Source organism: Pteropus alecto, unplaced genomic scaffold (assembly GCF_000325575.1).
Source record: "Pteropus alecto unplaced genomic scaffold, ASM32557v1 scaffold76, whole genome shotgun sequence".
In the NCBI taxonomy this organism is placed as follows: Eukaryota; Metazoa; Chordata; class Mammalia; order Chiroptera; family Pteropodidae; genus Pteropus; species Pteropus alecto.
Window position 1 is genome coordinate 3,173,184 of NW_006443138.1, and position 22,150 is coordinate 3,195,333.

Genomic DNA, 22,150 nt, shown 5'->3' on the forward strand with positions numbered 1-22,150 from the left:
ATCCTGCCCGCCTCCTTTTCCTAGCTTGCCGGCCCGGCGCCACGCAAGAGAAGGAGCCAGGGGACGCGGAGCGGCTAGAGGCGCTTGGCCCCGGCCAGCTCGGTCTCCGGCGTTAGCGCTGCGGCTGTGGCGGAGTACGACGGCGACAAGAACGAGGGCCGCTCTCCTCGATCACTGCTTGCAGCCCCGCTCGGCTCCGCTGACCGACCCCCGGGAGTGCAGGCAGGGAGGCGGGATGGAGTGATAGGGAAGGTGACTCGGGGATTGGGGGCGGCGGGGCTCGGACCCAGCTCGGTCCGCACATGGCTGCGTGGAAGTTGGCTGGGAGGACCGGCCCGGGGAGCTGAGGAGGGGTGCGGGCTGGGGGCCCTCGATGGTAGTGTGCCGGGAGGTTTGGTGGAGTGGGTGGGGGTGGGTACTCGCTGTGGCCGCCGTGGAGCATGTCCCCAGTGCGTGGCTGCCCGTTGCCGAGTGTTTCATCACCGGAGTTGCCACGAGGCTTCATTTAGGGGAGGGATCCGGGGGAAGGAAAGGGACGTGGCTGGCCGAGGAGGGTCGGGATCGCTTGTGGCCCCCAGTTTAATAAAGTGGCCAAGCCCATTTGTGATAGTTATTGCGTGTCTCACCAGTTTCAACTGCAGAGGGCTTAAACTTGACTCGCCCCTCCGCCCCAGGACAAAAAAGCGAAAAGCGTTATTTCTGTGTAGTAATTTGCCAGCAGAGACTCGCCATTTCTTCTCGTCCCTTTCTCACAATTCTGCAAGAGTGATGTCTCCTGTAACCAGAAAAAAAAAAAAAAGTACTTTTTGAAAGTACTAATTAGTTTTTACTGGAGGAAGTTACGTTTTATTAAAGCGACTTGTCAGCGTGATGTTAAAAGGCTAAGATTCAGTCCTGGTCTTGAACCGCCTTCAGTAGGTGCGGATGGATTTTTCTAAATTGTTTTTTTCCTGATTTAATGGCTATCCAGGAAAAGTTAGGGCTTAGAATTTTAAATATGTTGCTTTCTCCCCAGAACATTTGCTAAATGCATAGTCGCGTTTTAACAAATGTTTAAACCTGCAGGGCTATGTCTTGTTAGAACATCATGTGTTCATGCACAACCTTTTACTGGGAAAATTGTCACCTCGCACAGGTTGTAACTTTTCAGGTGTTCGTTCACACATAGGTAATTTACCATGTTCCATTGCATAGTGATTATCATCTAAGTGCCTTCTCTGTGAAGGATTCTTTCTGTACTGACAATTGTAACAAGTTTGTTTCCTTAGGTAGTTTTATTTGCCATGTTTTATCTTAGAACCACTTGCTGTTTCCCTTATGGAATCAAAATGGCTTGACCAAGCTTGAGCAGTTTTCCCTAAAGCCATGCCAAATTCAAGGAATCTTTTATAGGACTTCTCAAGCTGGGGTTTCTAGAAATTCAATTTGTCTTTTCTCTGTATGCATGCATTTTATAGAGTAATTGTCATCACATTTTCTGGTCATTTTTGGCTGGTGGGGTGAATGGAGGAGAATCATTGCTTTTGTTGTTTTCTCATCTGTTCAATATATCAATTTACTAGTACACGATAAATCTGGAATGCCCATAGTTCCCATCCCCCATGTCCCTAGCTCTGAATTATGAATAACCTTTCGAGGGCCCACTATGTGCCAAGCATACTTTATATATTTCATCTCATTGAAGTCTTTACAACTTTATGAGCAGATACTCTTTTTCCCATTTCGTGGAAGGGGCTGTCTCTCAGATTTCATAATTGTTCACTTGGCCCCAGTTTGAAAATGACAGAATTGGACTACAAATCCAGATCTTTCCAAATCGAACACCTATGTTCTGTTGTATCCTAGGGATGTAGAAATGAGTATTCAAGACAGTTAGCCCTTGCCCTTTAAAGTTAGTTAATGAGAGAAAACTAGTAAGCGGGCAGTGACTTTCAGCCTTTAGGAGGGGTATCTAATCCAATTTGGGAGAGTTTGATAACAGGGATCAAAGAATCCTTGAAAGAGGTGACCTCTAAGCTGAATTCTGAAGGGCAGGCAAGGGTTAACCAAGGAACAAGAAAAGAGCAGTGTAAGTAGATGAAAGGCAGGATACCTTTGGCCTTGCTGAGTTGGGGTACAGAATGGTGACGGGTCATTCACAGTGTTAGGATCTTAATCCTGAGGACGGTGGGGAGCTACACTGCTATGCTGTAGTCTGCAAGTATGATAGTAACAGTAAGAAAGGGCCAAGCTTTGTTCTCCAAGGTTCTCCGCACATACCCTGATTTATCATTTGATTCAAGCAGGCCCAGGGGGAAGACAGAAAAGCACGTGGTAGTTGGGGTCCTTTAACCCTGGGTCTTATCCTGGTCTCACCATTCTGAAAAGGCTGTATCTCCCACCCCCGATCTACTTAGTCTCCTGGCCTCTTTAGGCTCTGATCTCTCTTTGATTATGATAATTAAACAAACAAAAACCCCACAGCCTTTTAGCGGGAGTAGTAAGGCCTGGTCTCCCTACCTACCTTTATTCTCTCTCCCTACCTTGAGAGAATAAATGTGATTTTCACTTTATTTAGAGTTAGTTTCTCGTTTCCTCAAATAAATATACATTTTCATGTATACAATCAAGTTGTTTCTTGAGGCTTATGTTCTTATTTGAGAACATTAAGACAATATTGTAAAAAAGTGCATTACTTTCTAGAGACAGAAAAATGTACTTAAATAAGAGTATTATTTGTCACTTTGTATAGCTACTATTATAAAACATTTCTTGAAATACATTTCTAGAATTAGCTGGCAAGAGTAACAATCTGTAAAAGGCAGAGCTAGCCCATTGATCAAAAGCTAGATTATTGGTTTTCACTCATTCATTCCTCTTTCATTTGACTTCTTTTGAAGTACTTGTAGATACTCCAATAAGGATCTTGAACTCTGAGGTCACTGTTTAACCAGCCATTCTGTTTTTAAAGAAAGGTTTGTGATAATTGAGAAATGAAAGGCAAATTAGAATTAACAGAATCTGGATTTGTCATTTTTTAAAAATAGTTATACAAGTGCCATTTAAATACGTACTGGAGATAGTATGAAAAAACATTGCATAAATTAAATGCTTCCATTTAAAGTAGGAAATAATTATTTTCTATACTTTATTAATGATCTTGAAGAATGAGAAAATTTGAGAACCTTAATGGCATACTTGAGATTTTTAGAAATTACACGTTCCTGGAGTATTTAGCAGGCCCATTCTTCTGAGACTTAGACTCCTTTAATTGTAATGTGGATAGTTCCAAAAGAAGTTCTTATAACATTTAAACTTCTTTACATAATGTTATCCATTTGTTATGATATTCTGGATGAGCATCTTTTGTTTATCAGGTCTTCTTTCCATTTTTTGTGTGTGCGCAGATGTTTGTGGATTCTTCTGCGGGATCAGAGGGCACGTCTGTTGCAATCAGAAAACTCCACGTATAGCAGCAGGGATGGATGAACAGGCTCTTTTAGGGCTAAATCCAAATGCTGATTCAGACTTCAGACAAAGGGTAAGTTAAGTTGGCTTAATAATTTTTTTAAAACACGTTACCGCAGATTTGCATTAGGGGACTTGAATGAAAAACACATCTAATGATAAAAGTTTAATTTGGGTAGAAATGAATAAAGTATAAGGTATTTGAATATATTCTGAACATAGAATTAAGGGTGTGATTTATTTTCTGTTTAGTTGGCTCAACAGAAGTTAAATTCATGTGATTCAAGGTAGGTCTTTATGTCACATCAATCATTAATAATTAAAAGTTGTAATACAAAAGATTGTTCAAGGGACTTTTCACAGTAGCAGACATGTATATTTTATTTTCCCATTGCACGAGTTGGTCTTCACAAGTTGTTTAACTGTTGCATTAGTGATATTTAACATCCTTATTATTTGGTCCAGACAGAAATGTATATAAGCAGTTATGATATGCCATGTCTTAAGTTACTTAAAATGATCTCATGACAAGGAATCCAATATGAGGTGATGGGATATTTGGGTAAATATAAATAATTAAATATAATGTAGCCTATACCTATAATCATGACTATAGCTGGATGATAAAAGAAGAATCTAAAGAACTAGCCTATAATTAAGTTTAAAGACATTGTGTGCAGTTTGAAGTATAGGATATGTGAAGGGAGAGGCATTTTCTTTTTACTTCTAATGGCAAAGGATATTTTTTATAAATGAGTAAATGAGGTTAACAGTTGGACTAAAATTATAGCACTTTTTGTTGTGTTTTTGAGCAGGAATTTTTTTAAGTAGTAAAAAAACTCAAGTACTTTGTAACATAGTACCACGTGCATACCTCTGATGTTAAATAAGTAACCAGCCCTACAGAAAGAGGGAAATAACAAGAATTAAGAATTAAATGTCTACCTAATTATAAGATACCTATCAAACTGGTTTGACATCAAAAGACATTTGACAATTTGTTTAGTTATTAGATGGTCTTCTGTGTTATTTTTTATGTCCTTTTTAAGAAATCTTTTATTTCCACTATCTGACATATTTTTTTTAATGTGTCATGATTTTCTTTTTCAGAAAAGTAAAACCAATAAATTTTTAGTGTTTTTAATACAGAAGCTATTCTTCTTTTCAATAAAAATTGGTTCTATCAGTCACAGGCATGTATAAACATCCTGATCCAGGCTTGATTTGATATCCCATTAAAGCCAACCTGAATAACAATTAGGATGGAAAAGAAGGAATCTTAAGGAAAAGTGAGTACTGATAGTCCTGATGTTGGAGTTCAGTAGTGGGAACTTAAATCAGCTTGGTGGTAAGATAAATGGATACCACCCCGATTCTCAGTTGTTTTCTACATGGACAGTAAAAGTAGCTGAACTGACTTGCCCCTTAGAAACTAGACTGTTAGAAGGTATGAGATAGAAGAACAAGGTAATAAAAGCTTTGACTTGTTCATCATTGCCAGAAAAAAAATTTTTTTAATGCTAGTATAGTAATACATGGATTTAGAGTGCAAAGACTAGTTAACTGAAAACTTTTAAGCTATTACATCACTTTTTTTTTTGTTGTTAAATGGAATATCTGTCTTTGGCTTAAAACTTGCTATTATTTAAAGAAAATGGTATGTCAATGACAATTCTAGCAGCTGAATTCCCCACCCTCCTTTTTTTGATAAGTGAATTATTAGGCAGTGATACAACATGACATGATCGACTTGCACCATATCATCTGCCCAGGCTCCTTAGGTATTGCTAAAGGAACCCTAGGTTTTATAGAATACTGTTAAACAATAACTGAACTAGATTCTTTTGCAGCTGCTTGGATTCCTGTATTCTTATTTTCTAAAGATAGCTATTATTTATACTCTAGATAACACTTGGTGATCTCCGTCTACTCACCTTCATTTATCTTGTTCTCCGTCAGTGGGAGCAGCTATTGAGACCATGAATGAAAACCATTCCCTCGTTTATACAATTACATAATATAGGAAACTATCACCTAAATATGGAGGTTTTTGTGCTTTTATTTTTAACCTCTAATGCAAAGGAAAAAATAATTTTACATCACGACCCAGTATATTATATACATAAATGTATAAATAAATACAAATAAGTATATACATATACATGTAACTACAAGTTACACAAAGTAATAGTTATTCTTGCTAAGTGCAATGCATTCTGATATTTTCTATTATGTTTCATTTTTCTTAATTGCTATTCAAGACCAATAAAATTGATTTAATCATTAATGGGGCACAAACCACATTTTCAAAAATGTTGACTAAGGTTTGTATTAGTATGTAATTAATTGCTTTAAAATCATCTAGCAGTATTTCTAATTTATGTGTAATTTTCTTGGCTATTTGAGGTATTTCCACAAGTTGTTGAGATTACTATTTGTCCATTATCGTATATGAAACCTGCATCTGTCATTGATGCCAGTTGCAAAATGCAGAATGAAAAGAGTAGCAGAAGTCACTTCCTATTTCCCAACAGTCTGTCAGAAGGCATGTGGACTTAATGCTGCATTCATTCTAAAGTACACCTGCTCTTATAACAAGGCCCTGAATTCAAGGAAACACGTTTCCTGTAGCTTTGACCTTTTCAGTTATTTGGTACTTTCTCAAAATTCATGCCATGCAGTTGTTCTCCGATTTTAATCTCACATTTTAGGCAACTTATCTAATATAGTTGAATTGTAATACTAGACCAAATGGCATACGGAATATATTTTGTCTTTTATAATCACCTCTTTAATAGCATATTGCTATTACATAGGGAAAATACCCTTTATATACTATTTTATAATTGCGTTTGACAAGTGCTTGTATATTTTCTCTCTCGATCCTCCTAATAATTCCAGTGAGATCTGAAGGGCATTTTTGTGATGTCTCCTTAGCTGTAAGGAAACAGGTTTGAGTATCTAACTGATGGAACTTGATTTTTACTTACCCTTTTTTCTAGGAATGATTTCTAAATTACACATATTCAGAAGCCTGAATTAAGTGTTTTAGCTATTTTCCTTTAGGTTCACTGATCTGTTACTGGTTTGCGACTTCCATAGTGTTGGCAGGGCATTGAAATTGGCCATTCTAAATGGGTTTCCTGCTTTGCAATCTTACAGGCCCTGGCCTATTTTGAGCAATTAAAGATCTCCCCAAACGCCTGGCAGGCATGTGCAGAAGCTCTAGCCCAGAGGACATACAGGTAATTAAAATGAAATTCATGTGACTCTTAGAAGAATTTAAATTTCTATGAGCTTGACAGGACTGTTGAATTTACCTGTATTTGGAGAATATTTTTATAAAAACATTTTACAACTGTGTTTTGAAAAACCATTCAGTGTAGAAATGAGAAAAATAGTAAAATAATAATTTGGCCTTTTTAAGATGGTAAAACTATCCTCTGCCTTATGCTGCGTACCTCACAGCAGATCTCAACTGGAATATAGTACAGTAAAAATTTCCTTGTCTTATGATACTAGTGATAGTTTTCTTAAAAACTTGGTAAAAGAGGTAATCATGAATTATATATATCTTAATTGTTTAATTTTATTTTAACGTATATAAGCATTCAAATACCAATCTTGGTATTTGACCAAGGTCTTTTCTTTGTGTATATACTTCTAGCATTCACTTTGTCATTGTTTTGTTGATCAAATCCATATCTATATGGGCCTCTAGTGGATTGAGATACAATGAATGCAAGTTCCTATACTTTCCTCTTCAAGTCTTCTGGTTATCTAGCCTACATCACACACGTACAAGTTTCCCCCCAGGCCCCGCAATGTGACTTTCTATGAAGTCTTTCTAAAGCCTTCAACATAATTTTTACAAAAATAAGAACTCTCATCATACTCATTTCATTAGTTTATAATAAAATTAAGTTACTTAATCACAAAAAAGGTACACTTGGCATAGTGAAGCCTGGAGATACAACTGACGAGCTGTAAGCAAACAACTCACTGGTGGAAGTAGAAGTTCCTGGTAGTTAGTGATGGCTCCTAGTGGAGTTCTCGGCATGCCATGGTTATCAGTCACTGTTTTTACAGCTGAAACCAAGTGCTCCAGTTTAGTGAAAAAGTTGGTTTCGAGAACATCCATATGTCTTAGCATAAATGAGGGCTGGCTTTTATTTAAAGCCTTCTTCTAGTTGTTTTTTTTTTGGTGTTTTTTTTTTTTGTTTGTTTGTTTTGTTTTTGAGAGGAAGACCTAAGTCTTGTATAAGTACTTAAGGCTTCAGTGTCATCTGTAATAAGGATAAAAACCCTAAGATCTTAGAAGAGATGCTAATTAAACCTAACTTAAAAAAACTTTTGCAAGATTAAGTTTTATCTTATGTGTGAAAATGTTTTGTTTGGTTAATTTATGTTGTCTAAATAAAGATAACATCTCTAGTCTTTTATTGACCATTTAGTGTTATATATTTAAAATTTGTTCCTTGACAAAACCTGGCTCAAACCAATTATCTTAGATGAATAGATTATTGTGCACTAAAGAGACTTTGTCAAGAGTTTGTAGCTAGCTCACTGCAACTCTGTATCACCCCTAGAGAAACAGTCCAAAGTGGATAATTGCCGGACGCTGGGTTTGGCTCCCATTTTATAAGGGCAGCATATTTTTAACTTGGTTTTCTGTATGAATTTTGAGGCTAGACTGCCAGTTCAGGTGACTCTGCTTGTTTTAGATTGGCTGCAATAGAATTGTCTAGGGTTGAATTTTAAGTATGACTTTGATGACCATCTCTGATTTAACTCAGTCTCTGGCTCTTTTACCATTTGTCATTTTAACATCTAGCCTTTCTATTGTAAAATGTAGGAGTTGTTCCAGGAATCCTAACATCTAGAATTTAGGGGAAATGTCTTCTATTTGCAAAGCAGCAAGGCAGCATACTTAAGGTGCATCTTAAATTTTTTGATTCTGCTTGACATAATTTAGTGGAAATATTGATTATTGTATATTTAAATTTTTCTTAGCTTTTTAAACAAATGGATACGAGTATAATAAATGAGATCAATAAGTAGAAAGCAAGCCAACAGTCTAGTTTGAGAAACTTTTCAACTGTTATTCACTAATATTTTACCTTTGATTTGTTTTCCCCAATTCATATTCTGTTCATCTAATTTTCTTTTTTTCCCCCAGTGATGATCACATAAAGTTTTTCTGCTTTCAAGTATTAGAACATCAAATTAAATATAAGTAAGTCTTTTCTCACTGTTTGACTCTGAGATTCGTGAAAAGAGGCCATTCTTTTAAAATTAGTTTTTCTTTCTTTGAGGAAACCATAATACAAGTTGTAAATTAACAATGTATGTCACATCTAGTTTATAGAAGTGTTTTGATTTATCCCAAAGTGTTTTAAAAATACTGAGTTTGTTGGTTACATGTAAAAATCCAACCATTTCACAGGAAAAAAATAGATTTCTGGCTTCTCCGGAAACATCAGACCTGGCAACACCAAGCCTCCATGACAGCTCTGTTAGTGGCAGTATGGACTCTTGTATTTAGAGCCCTGCCTTAATTAAGCAAAAACAATAAATCACTGCTCAGAAGACTCAGAAGTTTGCCTATTTACTTATTCTGTAAGCCACAGACCTCAGAACATGGACATATTTCTGTTTGAAAAATCATGCAGCTGCCATTTTTTCAACATGAACTGAACCATAAATTAAACATATCAATATTGATACCCCACCTCTATTCCCACCCCTATCTTTTCCTTAAAGCAGTGATGAGAGGCATTATCATTTTATTTGAGGTAGTTTTAGACAATTGAATGCTATACAATTTTTATTTTTTCAAATATATAAGAGGCTCTTTTTCAAACTGCAGACACCATGTATAGCCATTATTAATTTTCTTCTCTATTTTGAACAGATATTCAGAACTAACTACTGTTCAACAACAACTGATTAGGGAGACGCTCGTATCTTGGCTTCAAGCTCAGGTAAAATAATGATTTCATTCAGTACCTCAAATTACCGGATATTTAAATTTTTATTTTTGCAGGAGTTTGAAACTTTGCCTCAAAAATGTTGATCATTTATCCTCTGTGTAATCTTGCAACTTTTTAAGAAAGTGCTGGTTTTGAAGATCATGGGTAGAAGAAAACTTAGCAATAATTTTAAATTATATTAGGTAATGAAACTGTCATGCTTTCCATGACACGTGGAAACTTTTGTTTTAAAATATAGTTTTTTATAACTGCTTGAGAAAAGCAGCTTTTATGCCCACTCTTAAAGGTGAGCCCTCTTGGACAGCCTCTTCAACAAAGAGCCCTTTTCAAAGGGGCCAGTAGAGTTTCTTTTTTTATTAATTTTAGCTAATCTTAATGTATGTATAAAGCAGTTGTGCAGCTAGAAATTTTATTTTCCTATAAAGAGCAAGCAGCTAGAAGAAAACACATTTTTTTCTTCTTAGAAAAATCATAGGAACTGCACATAAAACTTCTCTAAAAGTGTGAGACTGAGAAGTAACCATTAGCACCTTTGTTCATTGATTGTTCCCCACTGCTCAGTTGCTTAAATGATTTGGTAATTTTCAAGCACATTTGTTGCATAGCTTATCTAGACCATGTTGAAATATTTAATAATAAATTATTATTTATTATTAAATAGGAAAACTGCGTTCGAATGTTTTCAATTTACATTTAATTTTATGGACTGTTTCTCTGTTTGTCAGATGCTGACTCCCCAACCAGAGAAGACTTTTATACGAAATAAAGCAGCCCAAGTCTTCGCCTTGCTTTTTGTTACAGAATATCTCACTAAATGGCCTAAGTTTTTTTTTGACATTCTCTCAGTAGTGGACCTAAATCCAAGGGGAGTAGATCTATACCTCCGAATCCTCATGGCTATTGATTCAGAGTTGGTGGATCGTGATGTGGTACATACATCAGAGGCAAGTAACTTCCCATTAATTTTTAGTTTCCAGTGTAGATTTTGTAGGAGATAATGGACACAAAATGAAAGGAGCATAAGTCTTATTTTTGAGATGAACTTTCTTAATAATCGCAGATTTATTTAACATTTTGAATTCTATTTTACAAAAGAACTTAAACTTGGGTTTGTTTTTATTTTCCAGGTAGGTGTAAGTTGAAATTAGAGTATTACTTTAGATTTTTTTTTTTTTTTTTTTAACTAAACGAGCACTTTTTCTGGTGAAATATACAAATCGATTTTCTCCTGTGAATTTGTAGGGATATGTGGTCTATTTACTGCTACTATATAATCACAGAGTGAGAAAGAAGTATTACTTATGAGTCAGTGCTGGGTTCTTCCATATTCTCAGTGACATAGCCCTTCACCTTAGCCTTTATTTCTTAATTACCCAATATAAACTTCTCCTTATTCTTAAAGAATATAGTAGGAATAGGTTAATCCAAGTTATTTTAAGTCATTGTATATCAAACATACTTATACATACTTATAAAGGGTATTACCCATTTAAGTTATTGCCATTCTCTTTAAGTATTCTGTTTGCATAATATTGAGAAATAACTTTTATCACAGTGCTTAAGAATTCTACGTAATGCTTATTTATAGTTTATGTTTAATAAGAGATTAAGTCTGGCACTGAGGAGTAAAACGGAAAGAGGAAATAGAATCACAGGATGTTTTTAGAGTTGATCAATAGGAAACAGTGTCAGGGAATGTGTTAACAAGTCTAGAAGTTCAGTGGTAAGATAATTACTGTGCAGCTATTTCGATGTCAAATATTGTGAGGTGATCTACTTTGATTGCATATAAGGTGTTTTGTTTTTTTAGGAGGCTCGAAGAAATACTCTAATAAAAGATACCATGAGGGAACAGTGCATTCCAAACCTGGTGGAATCATGGTACCAAATCTTACAAAATTATCAGTATAGTAATTCAGAAGTGACATGTCAGTGCCTTGAAGTAGTTGGAGCTTATGTTTCATGGATAGACTTATCCCTTATAGCCAATGATAGGTGAGTGAGTATACGTATATTTTTTAAATACAAACCTGCAAAAAAACAGTATATAAAACTCATGAATTTGAAAATATTATAACAATTATATTCCCTATTCCCCCATTGCCAGGTTTATAAATATGCTGCTAGGTCATATGTCAATAGAAGTTCTACGGGAAGAAGCATGTGACTGTTTATTTGAAATTGTAAATAAAGGAATGGATCCTGTTGATAAAATGAAACTAGTAGAATCTTTGTGTCAAGTGTTACAGTCTGCTGGGTTTTTCAGCATTGACCAGGTCAGTAGATTTATATATAAAGTTTTGAAAATTGTTAGAACACACTAGGATAGGTAGTAATTCAAATATGCTTTGTTTTCCTTTCCTTTTTTTTTTTTTTTTTTTAATGTTGGAAACTTTCCTTGAGATTATACTAATGAAACACTGTATCCAGAAAGTCATGTTATCTGTAGCATTTGCCTGGGACAATATCTTATGCCAGTTCTTAAACATAAAGATCTGGGATGGTACTTGCAGCTATGTATTTTTAACAAACCCCTGGTAATGCTGAAACTGCTGGTCCATAGACTGTACTTTAAGTAGTAAGGAACATAGCAGTGTGTTTTGACCAAAATTAGACTTAATTATAAATGTTATATTTTCATCGTACTTTTGAATTGTTACTCATTTGAGCTGTTAGAATTAACCCAAACAGAGAAAGGAGTCTGGGTGCAATAAATTAGTAATTTAGAAACAGAATTTGAAGATTTTCATTTTAATTTTACCAGTGACAGAAAGAATCACTAAGAAATGTTTATATTGCCAACATGTCAGTAATACGACTCTAGTTTTCCTTGCTGACAGATGAATAATAGTGTGTTTTACATTGCTAATTATCATATCTAGCCCCTGGTAAAAGACCTAAAATGGAGAAGGTAAAATCTCTTTCTATAGAAGAACATCAGTGGTAAGATAATTACTGTGCAGCTATTTCGATGTCAAACATTGTGAGGATAATTAATGAAAAAAATCTAAGTTTGCCTTCTGGCTCTAACACTGATGTGACCTTTAGCAGGTAATTGTAATAGCGGTATCTCTGCAGCCTAGTTAGGCGCAAATTGAGTAGTATCAGAAAGGACTATTGTAAATTGTCGAACATACTGTAATATGGCAGCATTAACTTTATTAGAGCATATCTACTAAATTCAACAGTTTAGGGAGAAGGTTCTAAAACCACACATTTTTGTTTTTAAGCTTTTATAAAGTCAGAAATGTCTACAGGACTATAATCATTAAAAATAGTTGTTTTAAAGAGTAGTAGTGGATAATAATAGTAGAATCATTCAAATTCTAAAAATTTCTCAGTCAAAATGATAGAATTGTTAAGTAATGTTAGTTTAAAATTGAATCCTAAAATTGAATGGCACTTGATTCATAATAAAGTTTAGGGATTTCCCTCTTACTCTTAGGTGGGGTGGTTTTAAATTGAGATCTGTCTTGATTGCTTTTAAGGAGGAAGATGTTGACTTCCTGGCCAGATTTTCTAAACTGGTAAATGGAATGGGACAGTCATTGATAGTTAGCTGGACTAAACTAATTAAGAATGGGGATATTAAGAATGCTCAAGAGGCACTACAAGCTATTGAAACAAAAGTGGAGCTGATGTTGCAACTACTAATTCATGAGGACGATGATATCTCTTCTAACATTATTGGATTTTGTTATGATTATCTTCATATTTTGAAACAGGTGAGTCCTTGTTTTGATCTTTTTGTCCCATAGATAATATAGAAGAGCCATAGAGAATTGGAAAATAACAGGAAAAATGAAAATAATTCTACCTAATGAATGACATTTGCTGTTAAATATTAATGTATTTCTTTCTTTCTTTCTTTCTTTTTTTTTTAAACTTTTAGCCAGAAAACAGAAGTGGCCAGATTCTAACAAGCTTCAGAATTAGTTATAGGTTTAGCTTATTTTTTCATTTATGAATTTGTGTTTATTTCTAAACACAGTAGAAATTTTGTTAAACATGGTTTATTATTTTAATTATATATACATCATTTCTTATAAACAGTTTTTTACAATTAAAAATTTCCTCCTAGAGAATTGCTTCCAATAAGAACTTAAAATTTAGAAGATATTAATCTCTATATCATAGCATGTTTCCTTTTAAAGAATTAGTAACTTTTCAGTATGACATTAGATGTGAGAACCATTCCTATTTTATTTATATTGTTTTAGTTGAATCAAGTCAAGCTTAAAATGATTTTTTTTCCAATTAACTTTTGTTTGTTATAAATATAACACATACCTGCATGCATACTCTAAGAAATTTGAGGCAATGTAGAAAGGTATGAAGAAAGTTAAAATCACTTTTGGTAATCCCACTGTGCATCTCATTGTAGATTCCTAGACTTTTTTTTGCTTTATTTATAAACAAAGTGATATCATACTTTACTGTCCTATAACCTGTTACTTTGCTGAACACATAAGTATCTTTAAAAATCAACTTCATCTACATGTCAAGTTATTTACTAGAAATGGAATTGCTAGATCTTAGGTTAAGTACATTTTAAACATAGAAAGGGGCTGCCAAACTGCCTTCCAAAAAAGTTGCATGCATGGTTTTAAAGATCTTAATTGATTAGAAAAATATTCTGATAAGTATAACTTTAGGAAACTTAATAAATTATTGCTTTCTTTTTAACAGCTTACAGTGCTCTCGGATCAGCAAAAAGCTAATGTAGAGGTAACTGACTTCTTTTTGCTTCTTTTAAATTAATAATAGTATCTGTGTCTGCAATCTTTCTTGAAATTTAGCTTAATTTTTAATTTTATGAAATTAAAGGAAATTAACAAAAGATATTTTATTCCTAATTTTAGGCAATCATGTTGGCCGTTATGAAAAAATTGACTTATGATGAAGAATATAACTTTGAAAATGAGGTAAGAATTTTCATTAAGGAGAAATCAGTTTTAATTTTATTTACTTACATCAAATTGATATTTCAAGTTTTGATCATTTTAGAGTTCTTTAAAACAAATATTTTTAAAATTTGTCATATTGACTTCGACTTTAGGTAAAATTAATGAAAGCCTCATAATCTTACATTTTTGGTCCCTTTTTAAAATACTTAGTAGCATCGAACTTTATAAAATATTGACAGTCAATATTATTGGTGATCATATCTCACTTTGTATTTAATAAGAGTGATGAGTTGAGGCTGGGTCAGTGGACCTGAGATCATAAGTGTCTGTGAGAGAGTAGGTGTGAGGCATTTAGCTGCCTGGACTTGTTCTGGTCAGAAGTCTTGTTTAGGGTTGCCAGTGAATTAGCTTCTCATGGAACAGAAGGGTTATTAGGTGCTTTCTACTAACTAGTGGTATATACTATTTAGCTGTGTGCTAAAGTGTCATATTCCTTACTTTAAGCATTTAAATACTTTAAACTATAAAAGGATAATGGTGATGATAACCAACACACTGTGCACTTTCAAAGTGCCAGGCTCGTTACATCAGTAGCTTTAGTCAGACAACATTACAGTTTTTACAGTGGCCATAAAGATAAGAGTATAAATAAGGTACGAAAGTTCTCAAAAAGTCCAATGTGAACCCATTCTGGCTCTAGACTTTGTCTTTGACCACCTACCTGTACTGTTTCTGGCTCTAGGCTTTCAAGGTCTCGGACTGTGTCGTGAGCAGAAAGGGAAAGGCTACTAAGTTTTTCTGTGTAAATAAATATTGATTAAAAAAACCAAAAGTGATTAATTTGTAAATGTAGAAAACTAATGACAATTCACTATTTACATGAATTTTAAGATCTTTTAAGTTTTTAAAATGAGAATTTAAAAATACATCATAGGGTGAAGATGAAGCCATGTTTGTAGAATATAGAAAACAACTGAAGTTATTGTTGGACAGGCTTGCTCAAGTTTCACCAGAGTTACTGCTGGCTTCTGTTCGCAGAGTTTTTAGTTCTACACTGCAGTAAGTTTGTTACTGTTTTTGTAATAAGTCACCTCTTTTTTCTCCCTGATGATGATCTACAATAAGTGATTCATTTGACTTATTAATTTGTCTGACTGATTAAGATCTTATGTGTATCTCTGAAATGATGCACTTATCTCCTTTAGTAATCTTGATCTTTGGGGGGAAACATTACTTTTTGAAACATAAAATGAATTACATCAGTTATTTCCTCTTTTGTGGTATAAATTATGTTGCCTGGCAAAATTTAACAATTGCTACGACTTTTTAATAATTAAAGTAGCTTTTGTTGGTATCTTTATCCTGTGCATCACTAGTCGTATAGAAAGTGTATGTTCAGATCTCAGTGACTTGTTATACCTTGGTAGGAATTGGCAGACTACACGGTTTATGGAAGTTGAAGTAGCAATAAGATTGCTGTATATGTTGGCAGAAGCTCTTCCAGTATCTCATGGTGCTCACTTCTCAGGTGATGTTTCAAAAGCTAGTGCTTTGCAGGATATGATGCGAACTGTAAGTATACTGAAGATAATTTATTTTAAACATAATTTTCTGTTTTCACTATAAGCTAATTGGGAGTTCCTTGTTAGAGCTTAGTATCTGTAAATACTGGGGCATTTTGATGTTGCAATAAATAAGGATAGATTTCTTAACTTTTTCTGCTTCAGTTGGTAACATCAGGAGTTAGTTCCTATCAGCATACATCTGTGACATTGGAGTTCTTTGAAACTGTTGTTAGATATGAAAAGTTTTTCACAGTTGAACCTCAACACATTCCATGTGTACTAGTAAGTATATATTTTACTCTCAATTTCTATTTTTCATTTACTTCATTTATTGAGTAGATAATATTCTGTCTTTTATGACTTTTTCCAGAACCAAAAGTTCTGAAAAACTCTTGAATGCACTGAAACTAAACCTTCCTCCATTTCTTTAAAATGGACAATCTCTATCTAATCAGTCACCTAGAACAAACCTTTAAGAGCCTATTTGTGTGTTGTATGGGATTACTTATTAATGTATACCTGATTCCTGCCCTCTAGGAACTAAGTAAAATTTGGTGTAAATAGAAATGTATCATGACAATAGCAAAAGTCCAGGAATAGTAAAAGTGTTTCTGTTTCTTCAGATGGCTTTCTTAGATCACAGAGGTCTGCGACATTCTAGTGCAAAAGTGAGGAGCAGAACCGCTTACCTGTTTTCTAGATTTGTCAAATCTCTCAAGTAAGTACAAAATTTCAGCTATTATGTTTAGTTTTTATTTTTAAGGTTATTAAATAAGACATATAAATTATTTTCTAAGAGCCTGTGGCAGATTGTTCTTTTTCTGTTCTAAGGCATTTTTTTAAGTTGAGTATTTTTTGTATCATGACTTTTTTCCTCCTCATTATCCATTTACTTTGTTCATCGTTAAAAAGTGATTTATTTGCATAATTTTATATGTAACACTAATCATTAATGAATGACATTATGTAATTATTTATTTAACCAACACTTTTCTTGCCGTGGATCAGTAGTGTATTCTTTGAAAATACATTTTTTAGCTTATTCTGTTTTGCATTGTATTGTTCTTTACTAGTACCAGTTTTTGGTATGAAAACTACTCATCTTAGGCTTATAAGGTTGTAATTTTTAAAAATCATCGCTAGTCTTAATAATCACATGTGTTTAGCTTAGAATTGAACTTTTGCTTAGTTCTGCCTTAAAGTAAGAGTTGGTGTTTTTAGCAACTTTCGAGCACTATTATTTATGTGATTTATTGTGATTTTTCTTTTTGCTTTTATTCAGTAAACAAATGAATCCTTTCATTGAGGATATTCTGAATAGAATACAAGATTTATTAGAGCTTTCTCCACCTGTAAGTATCTATTAAATATTGATGAAGTGTTTTATGGAGAAGAAAAAAAATCAATTTCAAATTTTTATTTAGTACCATGGTCATATTAGCCATTCTCAGTGACTGCTACTATTTGACTGAAGTTTTTCTGTGTTTAACTTTTTTAGGCTTGGGGTAGAAATATTTAAATGCTGGTTGATCTGAATGTTTTGGTGTCCGTTTCACTAGAAAGATTTAAGTTAAGATACTTTCTAAGCACATTTTGACTGATGTTTTTGTGTAAAGCAAAACACTGACATTGACTCATTTTTTTCCCATTTTGATAAGATACTACTAGAGCTGCCACTTGAAAAGTGTTGAACAAAAAATAACACTTGTTCTTTTAAGTAAATATCAGTATTTAGGTTTCAAAGGTTATATAATTTTACTGCACGAAAGGTTACTAGTGAATTATATGGTTAAATTATCTTTGCCTACATACTACAAAAACCTGTATGTTAAAGTACTTCACCTAGTTAATACCAGTTTTCCTTGGCAGTTCACAGTGACCTGTTCTGAGTACTTTATGCTTCTATAGCTACTTTATCTTTGTGTTCTCAACTGTTAGAGCAGTTATTGGTCCTGGGGTACTTAATAAGTGCTTTGGTCACTTCCTAATCGGGACATTTCTTTTTTTAAGAGATGAGAGATTTATTTTTCTTTTTTTTTAATTAATTTATTTTTTCATGGTGACATTGGTTAACTAAATCCAATAAGTTTCAGGTGTATACTTTAACAGTATGGCATACATATGTATTTACACTGTGTGTTGGCATACATATATATTTACACTGTGTGTTCACCTCCCATAGTTAGATTTCTTTCTGTCACCACATATTTGACCCCTTTTACCCCGTCTACCTCCCCGCTCCTTCCTCACCCCCTACCCTCTGGTAACCACTAGTCAGTAGTCCACATCCGTGAGTCTCTGTTTGTTTGTCCTGTTCATTTGTTGCTTTTAGGTTTATATTCCACATAATAAGTGATATCGTGATTTTCAAGATAATCATGCTAAGCGAAATAAGCCAGACTTTTTCTATCTGGCTTATTTCACTTAGCATGATTATCTTGAGGTCCATCCAGGTTGTCACAAATGGCAATATTTCATCTCTTATGGCTGAGTAATATTCCATTGTATATATGTACCACAGCTTCTTCAGCCAGTCATCTATCATAGGTCATTTTAGTTGCTTCCATGTCCTGGCCACTGTTAATAATGCTGCTCTGAACATCGGTGTACAAATGTCTTTTTGGATATGGGTTTTCAAGTCTTTGGGGTAAATAAGCAGTAGAGGGATTGCTGGATCATATGGTAGATCAATTCTTAGTGTTTTGAGGAACCTCCATACTGTTTTCCATAGTGGCTGTACCAGTTTCAGTCCCACCAGCAGAGTGTAAGGGTTCTTTTTTCTCTGCATCCTCTCCAACACTTGTTATTACTTGTCCGATTGATAACAGCTATTCTAACAGATGGAGATGATATCTCATTGTGGTACTTGAGGTACTGTTTAATAATGAATTGATGTGACAAATTACATCTCCCCTCTGTTTGCACTTAATTCTGCTTAAATGAGAGGAACTAAAAGAAACTTCAGCACAACTAAATTTCATTTTAGGAGAATGGTTACCAGTCTTTGTTGAGCAGCGATGATCAACTATTTATTTATGAGACAGCTGGAGTGCTGATTGTTAATAGTGAATACCCAGCAGAACGGAAGCAAGCATTAATGAGGAATCTGTTGGCTCCACTAATGGAAAAGTTTAAAATTCTGTTAGAAAAATTGATGCTGGCACAAGATGAAGAAAGGCAGGCGTCTCTAGCAGACTGTCTCAACCATGCGGTTGGATTTGCCAGGTGAGCGTGATTACAGTTGAACTTATAAAGTGAATGTGTCTACACAAACAGAACCATTTATTAGAATTGGGCAGACATATCCATGTTTCCAAAACTGGATTATCCAGAGAATTGTCTAAACCTTTTTTAAATCTAGTGAATTAGAAGATTTAGCTGAAGAACATTCTGCATTTCTGCCTTGACAACAATCTAAATCCTTAACTTTGAATTTTTTGGTATAAATTGACCCTGTATTTAAGGGGATTAGCTAAAGTATTTGTCTATCAATTACATATTGGGACATCTTGGATCAGTCTTGATACCTTAAAGAGCAAGTCCTGAGGCTTCTTTTTAGCTATTGCATTGTGTCCTGAAGACCACTAAAGCTGCTGTCTCTTTCTACCTATACTTTTTATTGGCAAAGAATAACAGCATGAACTTTATAGTGATTGCTAATTAGAAGGTATATAGAGAAATTATAGACTACTTCAGTGCAAAAGGTAATATTAGGTTGTATAAATAACTTGATTCTAAAGACTATTTTCTAAATGGAATTGGGTAGTTTGTAGATTGTCTAGCAGGACAGCCTAGTCATAGTAAGTGGATTTTTTCCCTGGAAAAAACTGGAAGCAGTAGTTCACAAATAACCATATTAAGTTAAAGATAGATGTAATTGTGACATGGGAAATAAAGAATTAGCTTTATCAATTTTGTACTTTGTCGTGCGTTGTTTTTGATTACTCCATAAACTTTTAAAAAATAAAGTTAAAAATAGTTGCCTGATTTTGCTTGTATAGTCGAACCAGCAAAGCTTTCAGCAACAAGCAGACTGTGAAACAATGTGGCTGTTCCGAAGTTTATCTGGACTGTTTACAGACATTCCTGCCAGCCCTCAGTTGTCCATTACAAAAGGATATTCTCAGAAGTGGAGTTCGCACTTTCCTCCATCGCATGATAATTTGCCTAGAGGAAGAAGTTCTTCCCTTCATCCCATCTGCCTCAGAGCACATGCTCAAAGACTGTGAAGCAAAAGACCTTCAGGAGTTTATTCCTCTTATCAACCAGATTACAGCCAAATTTAAGGTATGACAGGCATCTCCTACCTTAAAGATAAAGATTAGATGTATTTATCTTTAGATATATTTTGGCACTTGCCTCCTTGGCTTTTTTTTTTAATATGAGTTACTTAAGGGCATGGAATATATGTATTTTTATCATCTCCAATGTCTAGCACACTGCTTGACACATAGGACATGCTTAATAAATGTTTTAATAAAAACAGACATCTGCTCTGTGTAGCAGAAGAAAACTATTAGTCTGCTATGTTAGAAGAAAACTATTAGTCTGCTATTTTAGAAGAGCAGTTAAAAACAGAATTAGGTCTAAAAGAGGCAAATAAGAAGCCTTTTAATTTGGGTGGCCACACAGGAGCCTGAAAGTAATTCAGTGCTAAAGTCAGTTCTATGTACAAAGAAATCTGATTTAAGTATAAACTGGCTATTAAAAATGGCTAACACTTACATAGTGCTTTCTGTGTTCAAAATCTGTTCTAATCATTTTCTTGCACACTGATTCATTTGATTTTTGTAACAATTCTAGGAGATAAGTATTACATTTTATAGATGAAGAAATCGAGACACAGAGAAGTTAAGGAATTTGCCCAACAACACATAAAGCCTAAGAGCCCAATCATATAAATTCATTAATAATTTAGCAATAGAATTTATTTCTTGAGAATTTAAATTTCAGAATATTCCACAATCAAGAATACTTGATTGTGAAATATTTCTGACTCCCTGTTATTTTGACCTGTATCTTGAACTGTAGGAAATGGGTTGAACTTAATGATCTTGAAGCTTTCAATAATTTATATGCTATGTAGATTTTGTTTTAACATTGATATTTGCTAACTTAATTATGTAAATATATATCCTAAATAGAAACTCTAGAGAAAGGCTTTTGTAAAACATGTTTTTTTCTAAGTTTCATTTATTTTTTTTAATTGCGGTATACTTGGCATTCAACATTATATTAGTTTCAGGTGTACAGCATAATGATTCAGTATTTGTATATATTGCAAAATGATCACCCCAATAAGTCTCGTTTACATCTGTCACTACACATATTTACACATTGTTACAGAATTTTCTTTTTGTGATGAGAACATTTTTCAGAACTTTTAAGATTGCTCTTAGCAACTTTCAAATATGCAAAAAGATTATTCCTAGGTTTCAGAATAATAATTTTCTTACTCATTTCTAAAGTAGTAATAGTTGTTTTTTATCTTCAGATACAGGTATCCCCATTTTTACAACAAATGTTCATGCCTCTGCTTCATGCAATTTTTGAAGTGTTGCTCCGACCAGCCGAAGAAAACGACCAGTCTGCTGCTTTAGAGAAGCAAATGTTGCGGAGGAGTTATTTTGCTTTCTTGCAAACAGTCACAGGCAGTGGAATGAGCGAAGTCATAGCAAATCAAGGTGGGGATGCATGTGATACCAAATTGTATGCTTAAGTCCTTGTCACAGTTATATATCTACATGAGCAAGAGGTAGTTGAAGCATACACTGCTTTTGGAGTGATTATATGTTGGCCCCTAGAATGACAGCTCATTATTATCATGGTGGAAATTAAATTCGTGTAGAGGACCTTAAAATTAATTTGTATTCATTCCTTTTTTCCTAAGGCGGTATTCTTTAACTGGTTCTTTAGTAGCATAGAATAGCATGGTGGCTACTTGCCAGAATTGACCAGACACAGGAGCCTTACTGAGCAGTTTGACATTTTGAAATTAAAAATAAATGGAACTGTATAGATCAACATAGAGAATTTTGCAGTAGAGGAAATCCAGAGGATAAGATAACAAAGGAATAGTGATTTTTCAATGTTTTATTCTTAAAATTAAGAAACCCAATTAATAAAACTTGAGGGATCCTAACAACTTGGTAAATCTTTTTATCTTGTTACTTTATGTGGAATGAGAGCTTTAGGTTGCCTTTCTAGTTCTTTAAGAAATTAAACTCAAAGATTTTTT

At 34.2% G+C, this 22,150-nt stretch overlaps 1 protein-coding gene across 3 annotated transcripts in view; it reads left to right on the forward strand.

Moving 5' to 3' along the window:
- Positions 1 to 6: 6 nt before the first annotated feature.
- XPOT (exportin for tRNA) overlaps positions 7 to 22,150 on the forward strand; it is a 31,520-nt gene continuing 9,376 nt past the window's right edge. Inside the window, exons 1-19 of one of the 3 annotated variants that reach the window (XM_006923702.3) lie at positions 7 to 252; positions 3,387 to 3,520; positions 6,610 to 6,692; positions 8,627 to 8,683; positions 9,362 to 9,431; positions 10,166 to 10,384; positions 11,251 to 11,435; positions 11,548 to 11,716; positions 12,929 to 13,165; positions 14,130 to 14,168; positions 14,303 to 14,365; positions 15,282 to 15,406; positions 15,775 to 15,919; positions 16,075 to 16,194; positions 16,536 to 16,630; positions 17,195 to 17,264; positions 18,899 to 19,137; positions 19,914 to 20,199; positions 21,407 to 21,596. In XM_006923702.3, coding sequence (XP_006923764.1) covers positions 3,461 to 3,520; positions 6,610 to 6,692; positions 8,627 to 8,683; positions 9,362 to 9,431; positions 10,166 to 10,384; positions 11,251 to 11,435; positions 11,548 to 11,716; positions 12,929 to 13,165; positions 14,130 to 14,168; positions 14,303 to 14,365; positions 15,282 to 15,406; positions 15,775 to 15,919; positions 16,075 to 16,194; positions 16,536 to 16,630; positions 17,195 to 17,264; positions 18,899 to 19,137; positions 19,914 to 20,199; positions 21,407 to 21,596 — 2,452 coding nt within the window. In that variant the 5' untranslated portion in view covers positions 7 to 252; positions 3,387 to 3,460. The remainder of the gene's footprint in view (positions 253 to 3,386; positions 3,521 to 6,609; positions 6,693 to 8,626; positions 8,684 to 9,361; positions 9,432 to 10,165; positions 10,385 to 11,250; positions 11,436 to 11,547; positions 11,717 to 12,928; positions 13,166 to 14,129; positions 14,169 to 14,302; positions 14,366 to 15,281; positions 15,407 to 15,774; positions 15,920 to 16,074; positions 16,195 to 16,535; positions 16,631 to 17,194; positions 17,265 to 18,898; positions 19,138 to 19,913; positions 20,200 to 21,406; positions 21,597 to 22,150) is intronic. The other 2 variants (XM_015598501.2, XM_025040969.1) reach the window with 2 other exon arrangements.